The sequence below is a fragment of the Lissotriton vulgaris genome, chromosome 1_1 (genome assembly GCF_964263255.1).
Source record: "Lissotriton vulgaris chromosome 1_1, aLisVul1.2, whole genome shotgun sequence".
Taxonomy (NCBI): Eukaryota; Metazoa; Chordata; class Amphibia; order Caudata; family Salamandridae; genus Lissotriton; species Lissotriton vulgaris.
Window position 1 is genome coordinate 766,338,887 of NC_141685.1, and position 19,495 is coordinate 766,358,381.

General features: G+C 42.9%; 1 protein-coding gene across 2 annotated transcripts in view; it reads right to left on the reverse strand.

The window, feature by feature from the left end:
• LOC147747793 (flavin-containing monooxygenase 1-like) overlaps positions 1 to 19,495 on the reverse strand; it is a 534,466-nt gene that overhangs the window by 432,043 nt on the left and 82,928 nt on the right. For both annotated transcript variants that reach the window (XM_086955881.1, XM_086955892.1), the window contains one exon: positions 6,427 to 6,564. In XM_086955881.1, coding sequence (XP_086812007.1) covers positions 6,427 to 6,558 — 132 coding nt within the window. In that variant the 5' untranslated portion in view covers positions 6,559 to 6,564. The remainder of the gene's footprint in view (positions 1 to 6,426; positions 6,565 to 19,495) is intronic.

Sequence of the window (19,495 nt, forward strand, 5' to 3'; positions counted from 1 at the left end):
AAACCTCATCACTGCAGTTTCTCTTCATCCTCAAATTCTCTGCATAGGGGTTGCTCATTTTTAATCTAGGAGGGTGAAAGCTTGTCACGTGTAAAATTGTATTGCCCGCTGTTGGCTTTCTGTAGGTACGTGTTTGAATTACTCCAGCAGAGATGTATACTTCTAGATCAAGATAGGTTTCACTGGTTGCACTGATATTCTCAGTGAATTTCAAGTTTAAACTATTCATGTTGATGTTGTTGATAAATGTTTGGGCTGCCTCTCCTGATCCGTCCCACACAATGAACAGATCGTCAATTATCTGATCCATTTAATGACATGATTTGGCCAATCTCTGTCATATTCGACTTTGAGCTCCTCCCACCAGCCCATATGCAAATTTGCATAGCTGGGGCAAAGCAGGTGCCCATCGCCGTCCCTTGCAGTTGTTTGTAGGTATCCTCTCCAAAAATTAAAATGGTTGTTAGTAAGGCATAACCTACACATTTCCATTAACATGTTGGTGTGCTAGTATAGGTCAAGTGGCCTTTTATTTAGGAAATACCGTATTGCTCTCACCTCATGTTCATGATTAATGCTTGTATACAAGCTTACAACATCTAACGTAATTGGAAGGTAGGACTCCTCCCATTTTACATTTGCTATTTTGTTCATGAAATCCCTAGAAGCTTGAATATAGGCTGCCAGTTCTTTTACAAATGGCTGCAAAAATGAATCCAAATATCTTGAATAAACTCCCTATAGCGGAGATGATAGGCCACTCTGGGGGTGCATCCTTCTGCTTGTGGATTTTCTGTATTAGATAAAGGACCGGCAACACCGGATACTCAACTTTAAGAGAGGAGTATTCAGATTGATTTATTAGACCCAATTCTCACCATCTAGATAGATCTTTCACACATTTATGTTTTATATCCACAAGGTTACTTTGGGGTACTTTTTGATAACACTCCTTATCATGTAACTGTAGCATTGCCTCTTGGTTATAAGTGTCTAAGGGCCAAATAACCTGGTTCCCACCTTTATCTGCTTGCCTTACTACTATGTCCTGCCGACCCTGAATCTTCATAATCACATCAATATATTTCTTTTCAAAATCAGATTAATTTGCCAAAAATTCCCTAGATGATGTTTCTGACAACTTCTTTAGATCTTTAGGAGTGTTTGGGGTAAATGTAGACTCAGGTTTAAATTTGGTAGCAGACCTGTCAAATATATCCATACAAAATAAATTATCTGCTTGGCTTATAGATCCCATTACATCATCCCCCTCACCCTCTCTGAACAACTGTTGGCAATCAAATAAAAGTTCCATATCACCTACTTCCAAGTTAGCTGGATCTTCACTTATCGTTGCTGAGGTTTCTTTACGATTTGCGCCTTTGCTGCTAAAGAATTTTCTCAATTTTAATTTCCGAACATATTTGAAAAAGTCAATTTGCACTTGTGTGTAATTGAAATGTATACATTTACAATATGTCAATCGTTCCAAACTAAATCTGTCAAATATATAACACTGGAGGCAGGTGTTACTTCTTCCAGACCCGCCGTTGATAATAGTCCTTCTTTTTCTTTCCAGATCTTAACTCCAGGCCCGCCCCGTCTGTTTCCCGTTTCCTTGATTTTCTCTTTTGTGATTTGGAAAGTTCATCCTTGTGCTTTGAGTCCGGTCCTGATATAAAAAACCAAATTCCACTATTATGGATGGTGGATTTAATGCAGTTGTTGCCTGACTTACTCCGTCTTCTGATGCTGTTTCCACATCAGAGCTTGCTAATGAGCTTGCTTCTGACATGTTTCCTTTATCTGCTTCTGCCCCCGCATAATTCCCTTAGGTGTCTGCCGCTTTGGAGAGCCTCTGTTTGTGGATGCCATCAAACCTGCATGTAAATGTATAGATCTGCCCAGGCATGTAGTCAAGCCGATGACGCTGGAATTTTGTTGCCTTTCTTTCAGTGATTATTTGTTCATATTTAGTTAGGCGTTCATTTAAATCTGTATTAAACTTGCTCATTTCAGCCTCACCCAGGATTTTATTCAGCTCTTTCTCCATTGTTGCAATTTCGATTAGCATTTAATCTCGATCTTTTGTAGCGTACTTTATTAGTATTTTCAACATGTTCTCAGAAGCATTTGTATTATTTGCCGCCCACTCCCCGAGCATTTTCGGGTCGGGATGTTTGTACGTGGGAGCTGTCAACACTCTCAAGCCCCTCGGAATCCTCCCACATCAAGATATTTACAGAGAGACTTAATCTCCCACCACTTGGAGATTTCATTCCGATGTAACTTCTCCAGCTCCTGTTTCAAAGTTTGCGCATTGTTCTCTGACTAATTTGTACTGGAGTCCACTCCATGTTTTGGATCTGCCATTACATCGCTTTGCTCGGCAAAAACAGCGTTCGCGGCTACTCCCGGCTTTTCATTACGGTTTCCATTTCAACTATTTCGCTATACAGGGGCGACTGCTATCCACATCACAGTTTTGCTGATAACCCTTTCTTTGCCACTCGCTTATTGTGCTCCGCCGGGTTTCATTAACCCCGGTCTACTCTCCCCGCTGCATGCCAGTTATAGACCGTACCTCCGTTTAAAAAACCTTCTGCGTTTCACTACCAAAGCAGCTTCTCGCTGGCGTTTTCACCACTTTGCAAACCGGTCTTAGTCACTTCACACAAAGCAGCGGGGCTTCCTCGAAATGTTCTACAAACACGTAACCAAATTGCCAGAAATGTCGAGGATGCACCTTAACGAGGTTGTGCCGGTTCTGCCGCTACTCCAGCATCAGCTGCCACAAACTCCAACCAAACCCGATTGTTGTTCAAAGAATCAGACACCGACACACAGGAGCAAAATTAGCCATCCAGTTGAGGGTTTATTTTTTAAAACAGCATGACGCGTTTCGGCACACCTGCCTTGTTCACATGGGCAGCCATTAAAAATAAACAGTTTTTATACCAGAGGAAGAATTGTCACATTATCACTGATTCAAATGGATATGATAAACAGATTATGCATGTATTGCGTCAAATATATATATATATATATATATATACATATATATATATATATATATATATATATATATATATATATATATAAACACACACGAAATTGGCGTGCTTAAGCCGCTTGAACGGCAGGCTCACGACGGGGTTCGCCAACCCCTTACTTATAAACACACTCCTGGTCGAAATTCATCCGTGAAAAAACCAGAGTCGGAGCCCAATTGTAGTTCGGTGCTGTCAGTTTATTCAGCAGAGAAAAACCCAACCCGTTTCGAGATCAGCCGATCTCTTGCTCACGGGTGGAGCTTGTCAGTACTAACATTCATTTAAAGCAACATACTAGTTTGTAATTGCAACACGTGATCATCGACATAAAGAAAATAAACAAAATAAGGCTATGTCTGTCAATTAGAAACAGTGTTTCGTGTAAACAATTCTGTCAATTCCAAAACAGAAATTACGTTTGGAAACAATCAGGAGCCACCGTTCATTCTAATGTCTGATTTAAACTTGCATGAGTATTGGAACATATTCCTATTTGGAGAACTACAATAGTTATAATTGTGGTCCAATAGTGAAGCGCACCCATAATAGCCTGGCATCAGGTTACGACACTGTGTTAGGATTCACATCAGTGTCCGTGATTATTTGTCCATAAATTGTGCTGCCCCAGTGGGCAAAAAGTCAATCAGTTATTAAGTTACGGTGACCTCCAATGTTGCCCATGTGGGCAATGGGTTAATCCATATCCCTGTAAAGGAAAGAAAAGACATAGCTATATATATAATGTATTTGGATTCAAGTTTCCTTAACTCCAGCCACCTGTTACCTCCCCTCTCATTGCATTCAATACTGTCCAGAACACAAAATCTCATTACATTAGGATTTTTGTTATGTACATCAGCAAAATGCCTGGCTACAGGATACTGCTGGGTCTCGTTTCTGAATGCTCTCTGGTGTTCTAAAATCCTAAGTTTTGCCTGTTTTGTTGTGCATCCTATGTAAAATTTGTTACAGGGACACTCGAGGGCATAAACAACATATTCAGTCGTACAGGTAAGGTGTTTAGTGATTTTATGAGCACATTATTCTTTACACAATTGTATTGATTTAAAATTGTTGCTGTATTTGCAGGCTTTACACCTGCGACATGGGTAAAAACCTTGGATGGAATTGGTTTTTTTACTCTCTTGACTCATTGAGTAATACAATGATAAAAGAGAGTAAAAAAAACAATTCCATCCAAAACTTAGGATTTTAGAACACCAGAGAGCAATCAGAAACGAGAACCAGCAGTATCCTGTGCTGATGTACATAACAAAGATCCTAATGTAATGAGATTTTGTGTTCTGGACAGTATTGAATGCAATGAGAGGGGAGGTAACAGGTGGTTGGAGTTAAGGAAACTTGAATCCAAATACATTATAATGTATAATACTCTGCAACCTACAGGACACAATCTGGGGGAAGAGTTAGCCATACATCTCCAAACTTGATATATAGTTCTATTGATGTGATATATGCTGCTGCTTCTGTGGTAACTAAATTCAAATTTTTTAATTGGTTTTAACTATGCACTGATCCACACTGTAAATACTGTCACATATAGCTATGTCTTTTCTTTCCTTTACAGGGATATGGATTAACCCATTGCCCACATGGGCAACATTGGAGGTCACCGTAACTTAATAACTGATTGACTTTTTGCCCACTGGGGCAGCACAATTTATGGACAAATAATCACGGACACTGATGTGAATCCTAACACAGTGTCGTAACCTGATGCCGGGCTATTATGGGCGGGCTTCACTATTGGACCACAATTATAACTATTGTAGTTCTCCAAATAGGAATATGTTCCAATACTCATGCAAGTCTAAATCAGACATTAGAATGAACGGTGGCTCCTGATTGTTTCCAAACGTAATTTCTGTTTTGGAATTGACAGAATTGTTTACACGAAACACTGTTTCTAATTGACAGACATAGCCTTATTTTGTTTATTTTCTTTATGTCGATGATCACGTGTTGCAATTACAAACTAGTATGTTGCTTTAAATGAATGTTAGTACTGACAAGCTCCAACCGTGAGCAAGAGATCGGCTGATCTCGAAACGCGTTGGGTTTTTCTCTGCTGAATAAACTGACAGCACCGTACTACAATTGGGCTCCGACTCTGGTTTTTTCACGGATGAATTTCGACCAGGAGTGTGTTTATATATATATATATATATGTATATGTATATATATATATAAACACACATTATATCTATATATATCTAAAGTGTGGTTCCATATTAAGTTTGACTACAATTAGTGAATCTCATGTTACTAGTAACTATAGTTAAAATGTGTTCACATTAAATTAGCAATAGTTAATGTAGGCCTCAGTAAAATCGTTTTTGCTGACATCGAAACTGTGCTTTTGGCTGATGTTCATTATCATAGTTGCCGTGGTTTAACCAAATGAATTATAGCAATTGTGCTAGTTTTTCCATAAACTGTTTATGCTTGCAAGTTGTGTTTGATTTTAAGTAACATAATGAGTCTTTTGCAACTGTGTCTGGACATCTTAATTGTGATGTAACAGCTTGTGCAGTTGTGAGCTTCCTTTGTGAGACGCCTGGGAAGGAGAGATTTGACTTCTTATTGACAAAATGCTAAATTTTGATTTGTTTCCTTCTCTTGGGAACTGTGGGGAGATGCACTTCACTCTAGAACTTGTATGTTCAATTGTGCATCGCTGAGTTAGTTGGATTCCGATTGCTACTGTCTAGATCTGAATTCAGATGCTCATACTTTCTCTTTCGAGAGCAAGTGCCCCTTTCTTCTCTCTTGAAAACATATGCTTACTTTTCCCTGCTCAGAGTTAAACACTCAAGCGCATCTATTTTTCTTTTTTTCCAACAGAACTATCATTTGCTTGTGCATTAGAGGCTTTACTTGCAGACACCTGCTGCTTAAACTTCCCTGACCTCCTTTGAATTTTTAGCTAATCTGTAGGGAATTTTCCTTCTGGGGAAACTGAACCTTTGTGTTTTCTTTGCGAACTCGCTTTGGATTTGAGTTTCTAACTTGGATATTCTGCTAATAAACCTTTATGGTTTCTGGATCTACTATTCTCTGCCATCCTTGTGGGACAAAATGTGCTACAATGTCATTGATACATTTTTGAACTGCTGTTGTTAAGCCTCATTCAAGACAAAATGTCTATCCAATTGAGTACTGCTGGTACTTGAAGTGCACAGAGGATCTGCATGGTGCAAACCCCATCCTTGCGGCTTCAAAAGTCAGAATGAACAGCCCAAAATGGGTATCTACACTATCACCCTGCCTGTCGGTATGTGAATGAATACAATTTTGAATATTTTGGACTAGCTGCATTTCTGCCAGACACATGGTGTGAAATAATACATACTTTGAAATTCCAGAGCCCTCCAATATCATCACTCTTCTCAAAGCAGGTGGGCTCCAGCCCCTCCTCCAGGCAGCACTTCACAGCTCCTAGCCCAGAGCAACCAGCACCGATGATTGCAACCTTCTTCACCATGGTCGCCTAGATGGGATATATCATGGAAACATGTCAGCGTGCACCAAACTCTCTGCCATCAAACATTTCACACATTTCATTTAATTTTATTAGCATGCTAATTTCATTTTATCAGCATGTAATCACACTCCCCAAATCCAGCAACAACAATACATGTGCAAGGTGACATCGCAGTGCTAAAAGAAGCTAAGAACTCTCATGTCTGAGTTAGGGGTTTTACTGCTGCATTGTATGTAAGTTGCATAAAAATGAATCTGAGAAAAGGTAGGCTTTTAAGTTTTTCTGAAATTGATGTGGTTGTCCATGAGGTGGATGACCGTAGGTAGTAAGTTTCATTCGTTGGTGAATAACATCAGCTGTGGTTTGTTTCAAAAAGCTCTGGCCAGCAATGAAGTCAACAGCTGGCTGGCTAGAGCTTTTTTACTCAAGCCACAGCTGCTGTGATTCACCAACATCACTGCTCCAAGAATCTGATTAATACCAATCCTGATGCGAACATAATTGCTCCTACAATCCAACCTTCAATGGGTTAATATTGATGAAATTCTTCATCATCCTTGACAAGAATTCAACCCCTGATGGATCATCAACTGAGGTACTCCACTGGCCTTTGGTTGCTAGCCTCACTGGCTGTCCCCCTTGTCCTGAAGAAGTCCCACTGTCACTCCTCTTGAATCACGCACTCCTTGGGTCGGAACATCTTCGTGGCTGCAAAATCTATTCCCTACTCTCTCCACTCCATGTGAAAAGCAAAACTGTATATGGACTGGAGATTCATGTGCATATCGATTGATGTTTACTGAATGAACATTTTAGAAACATCTTTTACAGTACTGTATATATTTTAGTCACTTTAAGCACTCTGTCAATCCTCGATGATCACCTTATCACAGATTAGTTTACTTTGCATCGTTTACCAATACTGTTTTGTTTTTTGTGACAGCAAGACTATGTTACAACCAGATAGAATTGTAAAAAGAAAAATGAATTGAGATGCTAATACAATTCCTTTTGATTACTTCAAACTAGGTGTGTTCTTCTTTCTTCATGCATAAATGTTTATGATAAGTTTAAAGTAATTATTCTTCTCCCGGCAGAACCTACTTTAGCATATATTTGAGATACCCAGGTTCTGAGGGTCACTGGGTAACCCCATTATACTTGATGCTTTTTGAATGAAGCAGTTTTTGAAAATGCAGCCCCTTTTCCTTAAAGGAAAATAGGATGCAGGAAAAATGAAACGTTTCTGTCCATGGGACCACTGCCTGCTCTTAAAAAATATTTCTGCTGCCAGGGGAAGAGGTCCTGTGGGGACCCCTTCCCATTTGTGAGTGGCTTTCAACCTACTCACTGCAAGTGGTTTGTGACCACAATTGCGGTCGCTGACAATCACACATAGTAGTGCGACTCGCTATTAGAAAGGAACACCCTTGGCACGTCTCTTGCTAATAGCGAGTTGCAAACCCTATTTTGTTAAGTCAGTAATTCGTTACTGACTCGCAAAATAGGGTTTGTGCATTGCACAGATGTATTTAGCGGTCACAAATGGACCGAGTTCCCATTTGCGACCCCTAAAATTGTAGTACATCTGGCCCTAAGACCATTAGTCTTATGCAATGTAATGCAACTTACTATTCTAAGTTCTATTGATTTCAGCAGCAAGCTGACCTGTGTGTCGATGCCATGGTCAAAGTGAGACCTGAGGTAATGGACATTGCACACAAGGAGCAGAAGACTCCAAAAAGTTCTGGATGTGAACAGTCGATTTTTCACAATCTCAGTGTAGACTCAGGTTCCCCATTCATCCCCTCAGCGTTTTTGCTATGCAATATCTCACAGCAGTTCACCCAACAGATCACCTCAGTTAGTAGAGTCATAATATGAGTTCTGTGTAATCTTGAGGCTATTGCAGAACAGACCTATATGTGTGTCAATAGCATACAGAGGAGAAACAGACCATGTCTATTGATAACAACCTCCTGGGGACGAAGCCTTCAACAGCACATACAAGTCCTTGGCCTCGCGACCAAGCAATATGACAATGATACCCTCACTCTATTCTTTCCTATTGGTGCAGCTGTCATATGCTACCTGAAGGACTAAAGCATCTGCCCCTCTATCTCACTCTGTGACATGTGGGTTTGGTGTAGCCACTCAGCCAAAGAGAGGTTGAAATATAATTTCCTTTGCAGTGCAAATCTTTAAACTCTGAATGGGGATTTGAAGAACTAACCATAAAGTATAAGAGAAAATATGCAGAGTAGATGAGCCATATCCAAAATTAATAGTCAAAATAATTGGGTTATGGCACAACTTACACATTAAACATGAGAAAGTACTGTGAGTAGGAGAGCTGGCACCTTGTGTGTACAAATACAAGCATGACAATGCAGTAAACTAGATGTATTCAAAACTGATACTTTGCCCCAATTACGATGAATTCCATGAGCAAATTCTGAGGGGCTGGAATTATAGTTACCGACCAGAATGTCATCATAGATTTGCTGCCTTTAAGAGTTAATTGTCACAAATTATGGAATTATAGTGCGGACCTGGTTTTACCAAATGGAGATATTTATATTATTTCCAGTTTCATCTGGATTAAAATGTATTACAAATATGGACCACCTGGTCTGAGCAGATGGAAAATGTGTGCAGGGAGGCCCAAATTGGTGCAGAAAGAGGAAAAGGGAAGTTGAGTTATAGCGGGGAGGGAGCACTAAATGCAATACACCAGACAGCCATAGAATAGGCATTGGCATAACCCATACTGGTCTTGCCTGTGGGACCTTGGAAGTGTTTATCCATGCAGCACATTATCGTGGGTGCTATACCACCAGGAATTAGAGAACTATCCACTTACTACACACTAGGTCATGCAGTGTGATTCGGGAATTCATGCATGCCTCAGAAAACATGTATGGACATATTACAAGGCTTTTAAACACAGACTGAAAGGCAAGTGCCTCGATGCAAGTCAAGAGCACTTGACTAGCATTATAATATTCTATGTGGGACTGCATCACTAGAGTATTAAACAGCCTATGTAAAAAAGCAGCAAAGTACTTTCAAATGGCGGAGACATCACATCCTTCCTCCACAGGCCTCTATTTTCCAGGCACTCTTCTCCAGAGTTTTCCATTCAAAACACTTCTCGCTCCATCCATTTATCAGCAAACACCCGGTCCTACTCTCTGTCCTAGCCACCTGGGAATAGGAGTACTAGACATAGTAAACACAACAAAATGTTACTATTTATCATGTATAAGAGGAATAATGAATAAATAGAGACAACGTCAGCATCACTTAGTCTCCGTGCACCTGAAACCCCAAAAATAAACCTGACTTTGTGTAATGTAACTGCTGCTTTTGGAAAACACTTGAATACATTTGGGTAAGTCGAGTTCATGCTTTATAAAAATACCCCAAAAATTAATCTAACCTTGTGTACAGTAACTAGCGCTCATGTAAAGTGCTCCAACACCTTCGGGTCAATCGACTTCACTTTATATAATAAAAAGTGTCATACAGTCCCTAGAGAGCTGCCAAAAATGTGCTTTGAAATTAGAGCCCAGAGAGAAGGAGCATGACAGGAGGAGGCAGCAGGCATGAAGCGACAGGGGAGGAGGTGGGAGGGATGAAAGCTGCTTCCATTGGTCAGGTACAGGGAAAATAATGAAAAAACAGGGGCGACATCGTCATTGTTTACTTTCCTCACACCTAAAAACAAAAAAATTAACCTGACCTTGTGTAATGTAACTTGCGCTTTTGTAAAGCGTTTTAATACCTTTGGGTCAGTCGAGTTTGTGGTCTATAAACATGCCCCCAAAAATGTATCTGACATTGTGTAGTGCAACTAGTGCTCATGTAAAGCGCTCCAACACCTTTGGGTTGCTCAAGTTCACATTATATAATAAGAAATGTGTAGTAAGTATGATGCACAGATAAAGCGTTGTAGGATGAAAACGAGCTTTAATTTATTTATTTATTTATTTAAACACTTGTTAAGCGCAGCAAAGGCCCGTGGGCATCTTGGCGCTAAGTATTTGCTGAATCTGCCTTAGAGAAGGATGTAATTATTGATCAAATAGCCACGTTTTAAGATGCTTTCGGAAAGACCACAGAGAGGGGCTGCTCTTTATAGATAGTGGCAAAGTATTCCAGAGCTTGGGTGCTGAAACGAGAAATCTTCTGTCGCCCCATGAAACCAGTTTGGTACGGGGTATTTCCAGTTGGAGGAGGTCAGCAGACCTCAGGGATCTGGTGGGCCAATAGGGGACAAGTTGTTGCATAAGAAAGGCTAGTCCCTGGTTATGCAGCGCCTTATAAACAATACACAAAGCTTTGAATTTAGATCTGTTCCTGATGGAAAGCCAGTGAAGTTCTCTGATGGTTCCTGAGACTGATTGAAACTTGGGGATATCACCCAGCAGTCTGGCAGCCGCATTTTGGATGGTTTGCAGCTTATTGAGAACTTTTTCTTGGGAATTCAGAAATAGGGCATTACAATAGTCCAAGGTGGACAGGACCAAGGACGTGATCAGGGTTTTACCAGCAGAGACAGGAAGGAAGGGGAGAATTTTTTTAATGATTCGTAGATTATAAAAAGCAGAGGAGGCAATCTGATTTGCATGGGGGAAAAACGTGAGACGATCGTCAAACATGACACCTAGATTCCTCACTTTGCTGACAGGGATGGGGGGAGGACCCATAGACTGTGGCCACCAACGAGAAGACCATTCTGGGGTTAAGCTTCCAAAGATGACCACCTCGGACTTATCCGAGTTCAATTTGAGGCAGTTGGATGCCATCCAGTTCCCTATGGCCTGCATGCCCAGATTGAAATTATCGGCGATTTTTTGGCCGTCATTTTTGATGGCCAAAACCAACTGAGTGTCGTCGGCGTAAGATGTAAGGCTCATCCCATGGGCACGAATGGTTTTGGCAAGGTCCGACACATATATGTTAAAGAGTGTCGGACTCAGGGATGAGCCTTGAGGTACACCGCACGGCAAGGACAGTGTGGTGGACTGAAAAGGCCCTATGGCGACTACCTGAGTTCTCTCGGCAAGGAAGGAAGCCAGGAGAGTCCTGGCCCTGTGTCTAATCCCCAATGCTTCGACACGGTCGATCAAGATGGCATGATCGACCGTGTCGAATGCCGCTGATAAGTCCAGCAGTATCAAGACTGCTGTACCACCCGCGTCGCGAATGGTTCTGATATCCTCAGTAGCCTTGATCAGGGCCGTCTCTGTCCCATGATTTAATGGCAACAGGTGCTGCGCAGCAGCTAGCACAGGAGCACCACACAGTGCAACTGTACAAACATTTCAAATACCAGACATCAAAATTCCGAAGTGGAACACTCACAACAGTAGGGACAGAGTGTGAGCATTCCACACAGCAAAGACATGAAGGATAGAGATTTACAAAATGCCTCACAGTCCCTGGGGAGCTGCAGTGAATGTGTTTTGAAATTAAAGCTTGGAGAGGAGGACGACGACAGTAAGAGGCAACAAGGAAGACATGCAGTGACATAGGAGGAGGTGGGAGGGACTAATATTGCTCCCATTTGTCAGATAGAGGGGAAATAATGAATAACCGGGCGAGGTCGGCATCACTAAATCTCTGCACACCTAAAACCAAAACAATTAACCTGACCTTGTGTAATACAACTAGCACTTTTGTAAAGCGCATCAGTACCTTTGGGTAAATTGAGTTTGTGCTCTATAAAAATGCCCCCAAACATGAATCTGACATTGTGTAACCTAACTAGTGCTTTTGTATAGCCCTCCAACACCTTACGGTCGCTCAAATTCCCATTGTATAACCAATTGTCAGAGAAAATGTGATAGCTGTTGCCCAAGCCTTGCTCTTAACTGTGCTGCAAGGTTGAGCTGGTGAAGGTCTGGTGCCCGAGGCTTGCTAAAGCAACAAGCAGCAAGGCGAGAGGGGTTTGGGGGAAATCCTTGCACTTTGAAGTCAGAGAAAATCAAAGGGGAGATTTCAAAGACGGCTTCTGAAGCGTCTGACATTTCATTTCATCTCTGCATTTGAACGGGTCAGGGAGATTATGTGATTGGAGCCAAAGCTGAACCAATGAAGACTAGCACATAGTGACACAATCAAGATTCAAAGAAAAAAAAAGTCCTACAAATGAACACATAACCACAGAAGCGTAATGTTTACAGTAATTGGGCGGTGCTCGATGGGAGGAAACCAAACACAAAATGGAAGGACAAGGAGGAAGGATTAACCACTAAAAAGCAAGCATTGTTGAACAACAATCGAAGGGACAAATAAAAAGGAAATGTGCGAGCTGTAAGCCCAAAGAGTGAATACAGCATGACGCGTAAAAGGAAGAAATGGAGAAAGGGGCAAGTCTTGGGCACGGTTGCAGAAAAGTCTTATGCTACATCCCAGCTGGATGCAAGAACACCCAACAAGTCATGATAATACGGAGTGGTATCCCCCAGCTAGGGATACCGCTCCATCTGGCTCTTAATCAGACTCATTATGTATAGGCCGAGCTGCATTATGGGGACACACAATTTTATGAATACTGTTCCAAAAAATCAATAAATTGTTTTTAATCAAGATGAACAGGGTGTCCACAGATTTTCTAGAGCAGGTGAAATTATATAAAATGTCCTGGTTATTCTTGTGGGTGCCTGGTGTGCATGATGAGGCTAAACTGTGACAAATGTAGTGGTAAACAGCATATCTGTAAGCACTATACATCTGTCAAAATGTAATGGCTAGCTTGTAGACAGCAATGCATTTTTAACCACAACATTTGATGAAAATACCACTTACCATGGGAGCTAGAGTACTCCTAAATAGTGACACTATACTGTAGATGGGAGCAAACTATGCAAAAAGAATCTGGTTCTTCTAACGAAGATATAGCTATCCTCAAAAACGCCATTCTTACCACATTAATCCTGGTTTAGATCCAGAGTCAGACAGGGACAAGAAATGAACACGGGCACCAAAATGAAAGTGTACCCCATTACTCAATCAGGTAGCTAAAAAGTGTCCCTTATTTGTAAATTAGAGCAGTTTCAAGGTTTGGGAGACTGCACACATTTGTGCTAGCTGCAGTCAATGTTTTCAGTAATATCAGGGAAATATACTGTAGAAACAAACCTACCAAACCATGACAAAGCCAACAAACAGGCAAAACATACGTCTCTCACACTGACCTGTCAGACCAGCACCACCAGATTGCCCTAAAGGCCAACTCGACCTTGTTTATATCCATGATTACAAAGCTTACACCAAAGTGTGCAGTGCCCTGTGGTGCTCACTGACAGTATGTGTGTGCACAGTACTTAGTTACAATATCCTGATGGTCTCCTGTGAAAGATTATCCAGGGTACACTAACTAAGCATGGGAAACTTAAACTCTACTGAATATGTACTGTATTTGGTCTCCTTTAGCTACAACTTATTTCTTACATTATTTGGTTTATAGACACACTCAGGTGGTCATTTGGAACCTAAAGCCTGTCTCTGGATCACATGACTGTTGGGCTTTGTGTATTCCTTCTGGATAGGCTCACACAATGGGGAGCTTAGGTGTGACTGGAGGGGTTATCACTGGTAGGATGGGTGGAAGGAGCTAGGCCCAGCCCCACTTGCACTTGAATAGCTCTGTCCGGTCTCCACACAAAGTGTTGCATACTCCCTATAGTTAGCCATGAGTCAGTCAGTCATGGCATCTTTGCACTTCATAGGCCAGTCTCTAGAAGCTTCTCCCCAATTCAAAGGCACAGCTGTTTATAATCTGAACCTCAGACACTAAGACTTCAGTGGTTACTCTGGCAGGAAGAAGGACTGCTGTGTTGCTGCTGTGCTGCTGAAAGGACTGGCAGTCTGCTGGATCGCTCCTTTGAAGGAACTGTTGCTCTGATGTGCTGATTTGCTGCCTGCTGTCCTCTTGCCTGGGGAGGAATAACTTGACTTCATTTTCAACCTAGGACCCCAGTCAAGAGCTAGTCTGCTGGACTCCTGATCTGAGCCTCATTGACATAAAAGGCTCCCCAGATTCCAGCACCTGCCCTTGGATCTAGATGCAATATGTTCCTGATCCTCCAGAGGTGCCTCTTAGTTCCTGGACCTTGGTGTAGCTCACTGCCACTTAAATCAAGCCTTTGCGCTTTGTGCGACTGCAAACGGGCCCATTCACACTAAGACTTATTTGCTCGAACCGCAAATCAGTGTAAAGCTCCTTCAGCCTGACTCTTCACACTGCTGCAAATGCAAAAACCACAGTTAATGGACAGAATGCAGAACAATGTCATACATTCACCCCAGTACAGAGATCTGGGCCTAAATCCATCGTTTTTTTGCACTCCACACCACCCCAGTTCAGACATGGCCATATGCAAATCAGTCTGACCCTATGCCTCATGGGAACAGTCCAGCCCGAACTGCCAAGCCATGCCTTCCCTGGACCGGAAACAAGCTTCCGAGGACCGGTTTCTGGCATTCCAGCCGTCGTCAGCCCAGCTTGCTTGAATCCAGTGGTGTGAAGAGCATGGGACTGACTTCTGAGCATACCCATCCCACTCGGGGTGACAAATGCAAAAACCACAGTTGATGGACAGAATGCAGAACAATGTCATACATTCACCCCAGTACAGAGATCTGGGCCTAAATCTATCGTTTTTTTCCACTCCACACCACCCCAGTTCAGACATGGCCATGTGCAAATCAGTCTGACCCTGTGCCTCATGGGAACAGTCCAGCCCAAACTGCCAAGCCATGCCTTCCCTGGACCGGAAACAAGCTTCCGAGGACCGGTTTCTGGCATTCCAGCCGTCTTCAGCCCGGCTTGCTTAAATCCAGTGGTGTGGAGAGCATGAGACTCACGTCTGAGCCTACCCATCCCACTCGGGGTGACAAATGCAAAAACCACAGTTGATGGACAGAATGCAGAACAATATCATACATTCACCCCAGTACAGAGATCTGGGCCTAAACCAATCGTTTTTTTGCACTCCACACCACCCCAGTTTAGACATGGCCATATGCAAATCAGTCTGACCCTGTGCCTCATGGGAACAGTCCAGCCCGAACTGCCAAGCCATGCCTTCCCTGGACCGGAAACAAGCTTCCGAGGACCGGTTTCTGGCATTCCAGCCGTCTTCAGCCCGGCTTGCTTGAATCCAGTGGTGTGGAGAGCATGGGACTCATGTCTGAGCATACCCATCCCACTCGGGGTGACAAATGCAAAAACCATAGTTGATGGGCAGAATGCAGAACAATGTCATACATTCACCCCAGTACAGAGATCTGGGCCTAAATCCATCGTTTTTTGCACTCCACACCACCCAGGTTCAGACATGGCCATATGCAAATCAGTCTGACCCTGTGCCTCATGGGAACAGTCCAGCCCGAACTGCCAAGCCATGCATTTGCATATGGCTATGTCTGAACTGGGGTGGTGTGGAGTGCAAAAAAACGATGGATTTAGGCCCAGATCTCTGTACTGGGGTGAATGTATGGCATTGTTCTGCATTCTGTCCATCACCTGTGGTTTTTGAATTTGTCACCCCGAGTGGGATGGGTATGCTCAGTCGTGAGTCCCATGCACTCCACACCACTGGATTTAAGCAAGCCGGGCTGAAGAAGGCTGGAATGCCAGAAACCGGTCTTCGGAAGCTTGTTTCCGGTCCAGGGAAGGCATGGCTTGGCAGTTCGGGCTGGACTGTTGCTATGAGGCATAGGGTCAGACTGATTTGCATGTGGCCATGTCTGAACTGGGGTGGTGTGGAGTGCAAAAAACGATGGATTTAGGCCCAGATCTCTGTACTGGGGTGAATGTATGACATTGTTCTGCATTCTTTCCATCACCTGTGGTTTTTCAATTTGTCACCCCGAGTGGGATGGGTATGCTCAGACGTGAGTCCCATGCACTCCACACCACTGGATTCAAGCAAGCCGGGCTGAAGACTGCTGGAATGCCAGAAACCGGTCCTCAAAAGCTTGTTTCCGGTCCAGGGAAGGCATGGCTCAGCAGTTCGGGCTGGACTGTTCCCATGAGGCACAGGGTCAGACTGATTTGCATATGGCCATGTCTGAACTGGGGTGGTGTGGAGTGCAAAAAAACAATGGATGTAGGCCCAGATCTCTGTACTGGGGTGAATGTATGACATTGTTCTGCATTCTGTCCCTCAGCTGTGGTTTTTGAGTTCTTCACACGGCTGCATCAACTGTTTATGGGGCTGCCGCCATGAAGATCCAGCAATGCCCACTGCAACGCCAGGCGACTCTTCGCACTTTGTCAATAGCCTCCTGTGATGCTCTCCCTGCTCCTTGCGGCCCTCTGTAATGCATACAGGACTCTTGGCATGAACGTGAGCTGTTAAAATGTTAGCTGTCCTACCCTGGCAACTGTATTCGACCTGCACTCCATCGCGGTCAGCCTTAAAGTGTGAATTTGTCCCAGCCCAGTCCAACCAGATATCTTGAGTTGGCAATTTGTGCGTTTTGGTGCTATATCCACTATATTCTTTAAAAAATAATATTTCTCCATTTCTACTGATTGGATTTTTTTCACTTTGGCCTTGTTTTAGTTATTACATTTTACTCTAGTTTTTCTAACTTGGTATGGAATCTTTTTGATGGAGTTTTCCCTGTTTTATGGTTTTAGGTGCTGCACAAATACTTTACAGATAGCCTCTAATTAACGCCTGACTGCTCTGTGCCAAGCTACCACGGGGGTCGATCACATGTTAATTTGGGGTTTGCTTTTCCCTGACAAGGATTGTGGTTGCTGCTTGACCAGGGCTCACACCCCAGTCAACCAATACAAACTCAATTTCTCACAGACCTCTTTTACATATTCCAGATGGCAGCCCAGAATTTCTATTGAAGTCCACCAGCAAAGCTATTTTCAAAGTCAACATGGATTTTAGTTAAAATAAAACATTTACAAACCTAAACATTGGATGATAGGTAATCCCCCTCAAAGTGCTGTGCCCATCCTTTTTTCACTTCAATGATGAAGGAATTTTTCCAAACTGCACATTCAACATAAGAATACCTATTTAGAATCCCAGTTTCTCCACTTGATGTATGTATTCATTGATACATATAGAGCACATACCTAGCTGTGAAGGGAGAGTGCCTGTCGACAAAGCAGCACAGTTTATGTTTTCATTCTCATCACATTCAGAGTCTCTTAAACTATGTGGTTGTCTCTTATCAAATGTTTGGTGCTTGTGAGATTCTATTGTCCTCCAGTCGGTATGGAGTGACCATAGTGTTGCGGATGACAGTGGCTTTCGATCTCCCGGTACTGGATCCGGGGAACACTGGCCCTGGTATGGCTGTTTGCAATAAAGCAAACTCACATTCCGTTTGGATGTTAAAAAATAGCTCTGAGGTTAGTTCGATAGTTAGGAGGGCTAATGTAGAACAACGGGGTTATGCTCCGGCTAATATTGTTCCGTATTTTGAGGCCCAAATGGAAGAGATACGAAATTCAAGCTCTAAATCTGTTGGCCCTCGCTTGTCTATACAGGGTATATTTTTGTTGAAAATATTAAATCAAGAAATTAATTGACTAGTCTGAAAACAGCATATACAAATCTCCATGGGTCGACAGCAGGAAATCAATCACCTCAAAAGAGTAAGAAGTCACTGTAAACTCAGTGAAAAGAGAAGGGAGAACAACACTATATTGGATTGGGTTGAGGGAAGCTGCAAGGACTAAAGATTCTAGAAATTATTGGCACTTAGATGCAGAATATTGTGACTCAAGACAGAAGACTCTGCCTATTCCGATCCCAGAAAAGGATTGGGTGATTCTGTGACGATTAGTGTGGGTGAGTCTTCTTTTCTTGAATTTGGTTTCCCGTCAGTGGGTGAAGTAGTAGGTTTTATATAGAATGCCAGGTCATCTGGTGCACAAGGTCTGGACGGAATTCCGATTGTGCTAATTAAAAATGAGTCAGCTGCCCATGAATAAGCGCCACAACATCTATTCATACCTTAGGCCCTGGGATTTACATATTGCCACCTCCAGGAAACACATCTGCATGGGGAGGAGGTAGGGAAGCAGAAACGGCGATGGAGGGGGCAAGTATTTGCGACTACCACCTCGGCCTTCGCGAAGGGGGTGCTGATCTGGATTAAACTTGGGGACCCCTTTGCGCTTTACAGTGTTTCCCTTGACACAGAAGGAAGATACATACTGATCACTGGGAGGTTGGCTGGACAGGCCTAAGTAACCTTAGGGAATATTTATGCTCCCAATCAGGACCAGGTGGGATTCCTTGAGTCATTCTCTGCCATAATGGCGAGCCACATAAATGGTTTTACTGTACTGGGAGGGGATTTTAATTGTGTGGAGGATATCCTGGTGGATCGGTCGCACCCTCCACTGCAGGGAACACAACCACATTGCATAGCAGCAGGATTCCGTAAGTGGATATTCCACTGGGGCCTAGAGGACACCTGGCGGACACAGCACTTGGTGACTAGGGAATATTCTTTCTTCTCACCTGTTCACCAGGTACATACTAGACTACATACATTTCTTTGTAACCCAGATTTTAATAGTACGGTATTAGGTACCGAATATTTGGGTCATAAACTGATCATAGTCCACTGATAATGACACACCAAATGGCGGGGTCGACCCCCGATTCCAACACGGAAATTTAACCCGGGGGCACTGGAGGATTCTCCTTTCCGCACCTCGCTGCAAACGCTCATCGAGTCATACTTACCTATTAATGCCCACACAGCCTCCTCTACACAGATGGAGTGGGAGGCATTTGGGTTGTTCGGGGCCTCTGCATGGGGCGAATGATCGGGGTGCATAGGGAAATACATTGGGAAATCCTAGACTTAGAGGAAGGAATACGTTAGCCAGACAATGCTCAAGGTACAGGGGAAGCTGCCAGGTTAGCCTTATTGGAAA